This window comes from Choloepus didactylus, chromosome 6, assembly GCF_015220235.1.
Source record: "Choloepus didactylus isolate mChoDid1 chromosome 6, mChoDid1.pri, whole genome shotgun sequence".
Classification (NCBI taxonomy): domain Eukaryota; kingdom Metazoa; phylum Chordata; class Mammalia; order Pilosa; family Megalonychidae; genus Choloepus; species Choloepus didactylus.
The window spans coordinates 140375856-140386163 of record NC_051312.1 but is presented as its reverse complement, the minus strand read 5'-3'; the positions used below and the strand labels follow the sequence as shown (position 1 = coordinate 140386163).

Below are 10308 nucleotides of genomic sequence, written 5' to 3'. Positions count from 1 at the left end.
GTGTTAGCTGGTGCTCTGCTCATGCCTCCCATGCACCTGCCCTCCTTGTCCGAGCAGAGCTTGATCCAGCTCTGTGTAATAGTTAACTCCAGCTAAATCACTGGGCTTCTTAGCTTCAGGAAGAGACAGGATATGGTCTTGCATGGGAAAACTGGATTCCACCTCAAATGTGACCCTCCTTTCTTATCTTCACAGATTCCATTGGAAGAGAATGGAAATTGGAAACAGGTCATTAGTGACAGAGTTTATCCTTCTGGGTTTAACAGAATACTCAAAGATCAAGCTCCCCCTCTTCTTCCTCTTCCTAGGAATCTACATTGTCACTGTGGCAGGCAACCTAGGCTTGCTCACTCTAATTGGACTGAATCATCACCTCCACACTCCTATGTACTACTTCCTCTTTAATTTGTCCTTTATTGATCTATGTTATTCTTCTGTCATCACCCCAAAACTGTTGGTAAACTCTGTGTCAACAATGAACATCATCTCCTATGGAGGATGCATGACTCAGCTCTTTTTCTACTGTTTCTTTGTCAGTGCAGAGTGCTATGTGTTGACAGTGATGGCTTATGATCGCTATGTGGCCATCTGTAGGCCCCTGCTTTACATGGTCACCATATCCCCTCAGGTCTGTTCTTTGCTGGCTGCAATTGTGTATGTGGTGGCATTCATTGGTGCCTGGGCCCACACGGGGTGCATGCTGAGACTGACCTTCTGTAATGCCAACACCATCAACCACTACATGTGTGAAATCCTCCCCCTCCTGGAGCTTTCCTGCACCAGCACCCACATCAATGAACTGGTGGTTTTCATCGTTGTAGGCTTTGATGTTGGTGTGCCCACCATCACCATCACTGTCTCTTACACTTTCATCATCTCTAGCATCCTCCACATTCGCTCCACTGAAGGAAGGTCCAAAGCCTTCAGCACTTGTAGCTCACATATTATTGTGGTTTCTATTTTCTTTGGATCAGGAGCATTCATGTATCTTAATCCTTCTTCTGTTTTGTCCATGGACCAGGGGAAAGTGTCCACTGTGTTCTATACCATTGTGGTGCCCATGCTTAATCCTCTGATCTATAGTTTCAGGAACAAAGAAGTTAAAGTTGCCCTCAAGAAAAGCTTGAGTAGAAAAATATTTTCCTAAGTTGAAGCTGTATTAATTATGGTAAGAGAATGGAGGTCTCTCTATCTTGTTTTGCTTCCCCCTTACGAAAAAAGTGAGGTATAATGGAATCAGCATTGGATTTGGAATCAGAAGTCCTGGGTTAAAACTCTGAAAAATAGATGAATGATATTATCAAGATTTTAAGGAAGAATTAGTTAATGAGGATAAAGTGTGTAGCACAGTATTGGGGCCTTTCCCCTTGCACACTTTTCCACAAGCTCTCCCTCAGTCTGAACACCCTCCCATACCCTCTACCTTTTTCTTGCTCAATCTATCCATCCTTCAATGTTAAGTTACTGAGAACTCCTGGGAAGTCTTTCTTTGAAAGACCAGGTTAGAAGACCTTCAGGAATGTTCTCGTAACGTTCAGTGCCTACGCTATTGTGCCTACTGCACTTTATTGAAATTTCTTTTCTCCTTCAATAACTCCCCCACCTGAATATGGGCAGAAACTCTGTATTGTTCATTCTGCATCTCTTGCACCTAGCAATGTCCCTAATTCCCTAACTTGGAGCAAGCACTTAAATATTAAATTTACATTGTGATTCTGCTTACTTAAATTAAGAGAAAATTTTAAGAAACTCATTTGCAGGAAAATGGTCCCTTTTATACAAATGAGTTTGATATTTAAGAAAGACTCACAGATTTTCCACTTTGACTTTTCAAAAATGCTCAGAGAATCACTTGAGAATATTAAAGAGTATAAGTGTGATTTACTCATGTTTTCTTTTGCCTACCCTTCTTTGAAGATACATCTTGCACACTGAACAGTGCTGCTTCCTCCATGGTTATATTTAATTTTCTTTTCATAGAACAGTGTTATTCCTAGTTTCTATTCCTATATGTTATCTATTAATGCTTCAGATATCAGCTGACGGGAACCCCTGGGTAATCCAACTTGCAGCATTTAGATGCTCTTATTTTGTGTTGCTCAGAGTGGAGCAGTTGGTCCTGACATAAACTAAATGTCACAATAATTACAATTGTCCCATTTTTGTAGTTGCTTGATTCTCTGCCTTCCCTGTTACATTTTAAGTACTGTGAGGGCAGGACCCCCATGTATCTTATTCACTATCACACTGCCAGTGCTTAACATAGTGTCTGGCACTTAGTAGGGGTTCATTAAATATTGAAGGAATAAATGCTTGGTGCTGTAACTTTACATTTTGAGTGAGAAAGGGGATGTTTGGATAGAAGAGTTACTCAAAGAGTTGTACCACTTTTCTAAAATGATTTTGGTAATAATTTTTTCATCATACAATACGATATATTACTAAGGACAGAAAACAACACCACTACCAAGAATCCCGTATCTGTCTCTTATATCCCTCTCATACACACCTAACTTTGGTATATTGCCTTTGTTACGCTGCATGGAAGCATACTGCAATGTTACTATTGACCATAGACTCCAGTTTTCTTTAATTTTTTTTTCCCAAATACCATCTCTTTTTCAACAGTCTACATGGTTAACATTCATTTATTTTCTTACATGTGAGAACATTTTAATATTTGTACATAAAATTACAGTCATTGGCTGCTCCAGCTTTTCCCAAGTTATATGGTCCCAGTTTTCATCATCTATCTTTACCTCTGTTGTCTTACATTCCCCTATCCCACCTTTTTTTCAGCTTTACTCATGGGCATCTTTGTTCAGTGTATTTAAAATATTATGCTACCATCACACTGTATTATGCTATCTATTTCTGGATCTATACAATCAATCCTGCTGAACATTCTGTGGTCCTTCACCATCAAATGCCTCATCTCTACTCTCTTTCTATCTCCTGATAGCCTGTGTTATCAGCTTTTAACTCTCAAAGTTTGCTCATTAATGTTAGTTCATATTAGTGACAACATATAGTGCTTGTCCTTTCATTTCTGGCTAACTTCACTCAACATAATGTCCTTTTATCCACGTTATATCTTCCATGCCTTTGTTCTGTCTTACAGCTGCATAATATTCCATCACGTGTATATCCCACAGTTTGTTTATCCGTTTGACCATTGATGGACATTTGGGCTGCTTCCATCTCTTGGCAATCGTGAATAATGCCACAGTAAACGTTCATTTACAAATGTCCATTTGTGTCTTAACTTTCAGTTCCTTTGAATATATCCCTAGCCATGGAATAGCTGGGTCATATAGCAGATCTATACTTAGCTTCCTGAGGAACCTCCACACTGTCTTCCAGAGTGCTTGCACCATTCTACATTCCCACCAACAATGAATAAATGTGCTTCTTTCTCCACATCCTCTCCAGCACTTGTATTTTTCTGTTTTTTGGATAATGGCCATTCTGGTAGGTGTGAGATGATATCTCATGGTGATTTTGATGTGCATTTCCCTAATAGCCAGTGAACTTGAGTATTTTTTCATATGTTTTTGGGCCATCTGTATTTCCTCTTTGGAAAAGTGTCTGTCCATGTCTTTTGCCCATTTTTCAGTTGGGTTCTTTGTCTTTCTGTTCGTGAGTTGTAGAACTGCTTTATATATTTGGGATATTAAACCTTTGTCTGATATGTGGCTTCAAATATTGTCTCCCATTGTGTAGGAGCCTTTTTACTTTTCTAACAGAGTCCTTTGATGTACAAAAGTGTTTGATTTTGAGGAGATCCCATTTGTCTATTTGTTCTTTGATTGTTCATGCTTTGGATGTAAGGTCCAGAAAACCACCTCCTACCACAAGATCTTTAAGATATTGTCCTACATTTTCTTCTAAGAGTCTTATGGTCTTAGCACTTATGTTTAGGTCTTTGATCCAACTGGAGTTAATTTTTGTATAAGGTGTGAGGTAGAAGTCCTCTTTCATTTTTTTGGAAATGGATATCTATTACTCCAGACACGATATATTGAAGAGGCTGCTCTGTCCCAGTTGCTTTGGCTTGACTGCCTTATCAAAGATCAGTTGTCTATAGATGCAACAGTCTATTTCTGAACGCTCACTTTGATTCTATTGGTTGGTTTCTCTGTCTTTATGCCAGTACCATGCTATTTTGAGCACTGTAACTTTGTAATATGCTTCAAAATCAGGTAGTGTGAGACCTCCCACTACATTCCTGTTTCTCAAGATATTTTTGGCTATTCGGGTCACCTTGTCCTTCCAAATAAATTTGGTTATTGGTTTTTCTATTTCTGCCAAGAAAGTTGTGATTTTAATTGGTATTGCATTTAATCTATAAATCAGTTCAGGTAGAGTTGACATCTTAACTATATTTAGTCTTCCAACCCATGAACACAGTATGTTCTTTCATTTTTTTAGTTCCTGTTTGATTTCTTTTAGCAGTTTCTTATAGTTTTCTTTGTATAGGTCTTTTGTGGCCTTTGTTAAGTTTATTCCTAAATACTTCATTCTTTTGGTTGCTATTGTAATTGGAGTTTTTTAATATCTTCCTCTTGTTGCACATTACTTGTGCGTAAGAACACTACAGATTTTTGCATGTTGATCTTGTAACCTACCACTTTACTGTATTCATTGATTAGCTCTAATAGCTTTGCTGTAGATTTTTTTGGATTTTCTACTTGTAGAATCACATCATCTGCAAACAGTGAAAGTTTTACTTCTTCCTTTCCAGTTTGGATGCCTTTTATTTCTTTTTCTTGCCTAATTGCTCTAGCTAGAACTTCCAGCACAATGTTGAATAACAATGGTGACAGTGGGCATGCCTATCTTGTTATGATCTTAGAGGGAAAGCTTTCAGTCTGTCCCCATTGAGTATGATGTTAGCTGTGGGTTTTTCGTATACTGCCTTTATCATATTGAGAAAATTCCATTCTATTCCTATCCTTTGAAGTGTTTTCATCAAGAAAGGATGTTAAATTTTGTCAAATGCCTTTTCTGCATCAATCGAGATGATCATGTGGTTCTTTTGCTTTGATTTATTGATGTGGTGTATTACATTAATTGATTTTCTTTTGTTGAACCAGACTTGCATACCTGGAATAAACCCCACCTGGTCGTGGTGTATATTTTTAATATGCTGCTGAATTCAATTTGTGAGTATTTTGTTGAGGATTTTTGCATCTATGTTCATTAAAGAGATTGGTCTCTAATTTTCTTTTTTTGTAGTATCTTTGTTTGATTTTGGTATTAAGATGATGTTGGCTTCGTAGAATGAGTTGGGTAGTTTTCCCTCCTCTCTAATTTTTTTGAAGAGTTTGAGCAGGATTGGTATTGTTTTTTGAATGCTTGGCAGAATTTACATGTGAAAACATCTGGTCCTGGGCTTTTCTTTTTTGGGAGCTTTTTGATAACTGACTCAGTCTATTTGCTTGTGATTCATTTGTTGAGGTTATCTCTGTCTTCTCAGGTCAATGTTGGTTGTTCATGGTTTTCTAGGAAGTTGTACATTTAATTAAGTTGTCCAGTTTATTAGCATATAGTTGCTCATAGTACCTTCTCATTATCTCCTTTATTTCTGCAAGGTCAGTAGTTATGTTTCCTTTCCATTTCTGATTGCATTTATTTGTGTCCACTTTCCCTTTATTTTATTATTTATTTATTTATTTATTTATTTATTTATTTATTTATTTGTTAAGCTAGTGTAGGGGTCCATCAATTTTGTTGACTGTCTTGAAGAACTAGCCTCTGGTTTTGTTGATTCTATTTTTCTCATGTTCTGGGTTTCCTTTATTTCTGTTCTCATCTTTCTTTTCCTCTGTTTGCTTTGGAGTTACTTTGCTGTTCTTTCTCTAGTTCCTCCAGGTGGACAGTTAATTCCTCAATTTCTGCTCTCTCTTTTCTTTGAATATAGGCACTTAGGGCAATAAATTTCCCTCTCAGCACCCCCTTTGCTGCATCCCGTAAGTTTTGATATGCTGTGTTTTCTTTGTCATTTGCCTCAAGATATTTACTAATTTCTCTTGTAATTTCTTCCTCTACCAACTGGTTTTCTAAGAGTGTGTTGTTTAGTCCCAGATATTTGTGAATTTTACAATCTTCTGCCTGTTATTTATTTCCAACTTCATTCCATTATGATCTAAGATAGTGTTTTTTATAATATCAATATTTTTAATTTTGTTCAGACTTGCTTTGTGACCCAGCATGTGGTCTATCCTAGAGAATGTTCCATGAGCACCTGAGAAGAATGTGTATCCTTCTCTTATGGGGTGTAGTATTCTATAAATGTCTCTCAAGTCTAGTTCATTATCATACAATTCAACATCTCTTTCCTTGTTGATCTTCTGTCTAGATGTTCTATCCATTGATGAGAGCAGTGTATTGAAGTCTCCACCTATTACTGTGGAGTTATCTACTTCTCCTTTCAGTGTTCTCAGTGTTTTCCTCATGAATTTTGGAGCACTCTGCCTTGGTGCATACATATTTATGATTGTTATGTTTTCTTGATGAATTGACCCTTTTATTAATCTATATTGTCCTTGTCTCTTTTAAGTGTTTTACTTTTAAAGTCTACTTTGTCTGATATTAATATAGCTACTCCTGATTACTTCTGGTTGCTGTTTGCATGAAATATCTTTCCCCAGCCCTTCACTTTCAGCCTATTTTTGTCCTTCTTTCTAAGGAGAGTTTATTGTAGAAAGCATATGGATGGATCCTGTTTTTTAATCTATTCTGCCAGTCTTTGTCTTTTTATTGGAGAGTTTAACCCATCTACTGTAAGGGCAGTACTTTCTTCTATCATTTTGTCTTTTGAATTTTATATGTCATGTCTTATTTTTTCCTCTCTCTCCTTTTACCCTTCCTGATAATCTTCATTTCTACACTCTTCTCCAAACCTTTCTCCTGTCTTCTCCTATCAGCTGTTGCACTCCCTTTAGTATTTCTTGTAGTGCTGGTCTCTTATTCACAAACTCTCTGTGTCTGTTTGTCTGAAAATATTTTAATCTCACCCTCATTTTTGAAGGACAGTTTTGCTGGGTAGAGAATTCTTGGTTGGCAGTTCTTCTCTTTCAGTATCTTAAATATATCACACCACTGTCTTCTCTGTGTATAGAGAAATTGGTACATAGTCTTATCGAGCTTCCCTTATATGTGATGGATTGCTTTTCTCTTGCTTTCAGAATTCTCTCTTTGCCTTTGACATTGACCAATCTGACCAGTAAGTGTCTTGGAGTAGGTCATTGAGGTCTATTCTGTTTGGTGTGTGCTGTACTTCTTGAATCTGTAATTTTCTTTCTTAAAAGTTGGGAAATTTTCATTGATTATTTATTCTATTATTCTTTCTGCCCCTTTTCCCCTTTCTTCTCCCTCTGGGACACCCGTAAAGTGTATGTTTTTGTCTTTCATGTTGTCACTCAGCTCCTTAAAACCTTGCTCATATTTTTCCATTCTTTTCACCATGTTTTTTCATGAGTGAATTCAGATGTCTGGTCTTCTAATTCACTGACCCTTTCTTCTGCCTGTTCAAATCTGTTGTATCCCTCCATTATCTTTTTCATCTCCTCCATTGTGCCCTTCATTCCCATAAGTTGTGCAACTTGTTTTTTCAAGTTTATGAGTTCTTCTTCATGGCTATCCAGTGTCCTTCTATCCTTCATCTCTTTTCTTATGCCTTCCCTCAGTTCATTGACTTGATTTTTGAATTCATATAGATTTGTTTGAACAGCTCCAATTAGTTCTTCCTTCAGTTGATTGAATTGATTTAGCTATAATTGCTTCAACTCCTGTATCTTGGTTGGACTCTTAGTTTTTTCCTTTGGCTGGTCCATAGTTTCATGTTTCCTAGAATGGCTCATTATCTTAAGCCGTCTAGGCATCTGACTTCTTGTTTAGTTTACTCTGGACGTTGTTTTCACTCTCTTACATAGGGTTTTCTTGTTGGTTGGCTTTGTTCTCTAACCTTTGGTGTTCAATTCAGCTTATTCTAGACCTTTACCTTAGATTCTGTTTAGTTGATCAGAGTTTTTCACCTTTTGTTTTTCTGTTTCTTGCCCTGCCTCTATGTAACCTTTTTGTGTGAGAGTCTCCTCAGATATGGTAAACCTCAGTCAAGTTTTTCTAGTCCAGAGAGGCCCAGGTCTCAGGATGAGAGTATGGAGTTTCCTTGGGAATGAGACCCTCCTGTGAGGCCTTTATACTCTGTGCTTCACCTGTGCTGTCCAGCAGGTGGCACTTGCCAGCCCACAGTTCCCCCACCAGTGTAAGGAGGTATGGAGCCTTTAGTTCTCCAGGTGACCCTGACCCTGTCTGGGGCATGGCTGACTCAAGCTGGTTTCTGAATTCCAGCCCCTGGGATCTGAGTTCCCAAAAGGAGGGCTACCACTGGAGCTTTGCCACACTCCCCTTTTCTTGGGACGTTACAGTGTTTAGCAAATTTTCTCCCCCTGTAGACTTATTGCTTTGTCTCTCAGAGCTATCTTAGCTCTGCTGTTGCCTGGGCCCAAACTGGAAGTCTTTGAGGCTTTCTGTAATGGGCTTCTTAGAATAATTGTTTTAGAAAAAGAGAAAAAAATTTAAAAAACAAAAAAAAGAAGGGCCCAGTATGGACTATTTACAGTTCTTGCAGATCTAATGGGCTATGGAAATGCTAAAAGACAAAGAGTTGAGGGCAATTAAGGAACAATCAAGAAAGCAGAGAAAGGCTTTTCAGGCAAGAGCCCTTTCCCTCTGTATTTGCATATGTGCCTAATTCTGTTTGAGCAGGCCCTTCTCCATATTATGTTCACTGGAATTCCAGAAAGTCTGTTTTTATTTTGTTTTTTGTTTTTTTTTTTTTTTGGCTGTTTTTGCTAGCCCTGTCTCCTCTCCGCCAGGCTGACTGCTCCCAAATTCTCCAGTTTTTGAGTCTCAGTTTATCTATGGTTGGATTTTTTGTCCTCCCTCCTGGTTCCCAGCACTGATGGCCCCTCCTCCCATGGGGTTGTGCCTGGCAGGGAGGGGTGCAGGCCCCCTGACCTTGAGAACTTAAAGATTTCACTGATCTCAGCTGTTCCACAAGTTTGTGAGTCTTGTATGACTTCCAACCTCAAATTCCTCTGTGGTGTCTGGTCCATGCAGTTCCTGGCTTTCTACCAATGTTCAAACCAAAGTTAAAAAATTAAAAGAAATGTCTTCTTCTCTGCGGCTTCTTGCCCATTGCAGACTTTCCTGGAAACAGCTGTCTTCCAATTACTGCATTAGCAGCCAAGCAGGAATAAGGTAGGATGTACAATAAAAACTCTCCTGGAAGTGCCCACAAGAACACCCCAACCCCCTCCCACCTTATCTTTCATTTAGTTTTTGTCCCCATTTTTCTACTCATCCATCCACACACTGGATAAAGGGAGTGTGATCCATAAGGCTTTCACGGTCACCCTGTCACCTCTTATAAGCTACACTGCTATATCTTCAAGAGTCACGAAGCCTTAGATTTGTAATTACTGTTAATCAACCTGCACTTTAGAAAGGAATCACCCCTGCAATTTCCCTAAGGCAGCAGAAAGCTGCTTCTGGAAAAGGCAAAAGACCTTTTCCAATTGTCCAGGTCACAGCTTTAAGTGAAATAGATCTGATAGTTAGAAACAATTAAAAGAAGGGCTTAGGAAGTCTCAAATCCCAAAGCTCTCACTTAAAACTTCTAAAACCAAGTTCAACAGTCCACACCTCCTTCTTTCTGTCTCACCTATCCCTGCCTCCAGGCCCTAACCACCTAATGCAGCTATGAAGGAAGGGCTGGGTGCAGAAAGGTGGGGGAGGTGTGGTGTAGAATTCTTTCACCTGAGCCTGGAGATTAATGGTGGGCATAGAAGAAATGCTTTGGAAGAGGCCGTGTTAAAATTATTTTCTTTTCCAATACCTTTGAAATAACCATTGTAAACAAATCATTACTAAAACATAAATAGCCTTGGGATACAAGTAACTGAATAAGATCTAACTTCTGAATTTCAGTGAGTAAAATGAAAGGTCCTGGAGAGCTGTGAAAAAGTTTTCCTTGATTTAGGCTTGTGAGAAATTAAACATTGCCAATATACTCTCCAGATCTTGACAGTCAATATGTTCTTGATGTTGTGCATCATTTTAGGATATTATGAAAACAGAGATTTTTTAACCTCCAAAAGAAGGAATAAAAAGCAAATACACCTGTAAAAATTGCAGGAACAAAGTCTAGTCCAATTCCTGTTTCAATGATGACTTTTTGCATAAAACACAATTTTGTTCTATTTAAGTATTGTCACAGCCCAAGAGGGCTTTTGTAGCCAA

The 10308-nt window shown here is 38.3% G+C and overlaps 1 protein-coding gene across 1 annotated transcript; it reads left to right on the top strand.

Moving 5' to 3' along the window:
- The first annotated feature begins 205 nt into the window (after positions 1–205).
- Positions 206–1147, top strand: LOC119536193 (olfactory receptor 145-like). The gene has a single exon (XM_037838896.1). It carries the CDS (start codon positions 212–214, stop codon positions 1145–1147), a length of 936 nt encoding a protein of 311 aa, XP_037694824.1. The 5' UTR covers positions 206–211.
- Positions 1148–10308: the final 9161 nt, after the last annotated feature.

Bases quoted from the DNA above. Each gene is read 5' to 3' on its own strand.
- LOC119536193 (XM_037838896.1), top strand. From the start codon at position 212: ATGGAAATTGGAAACAGGTCATTAGTGACAGAGTTTATCCTTCTGGGT.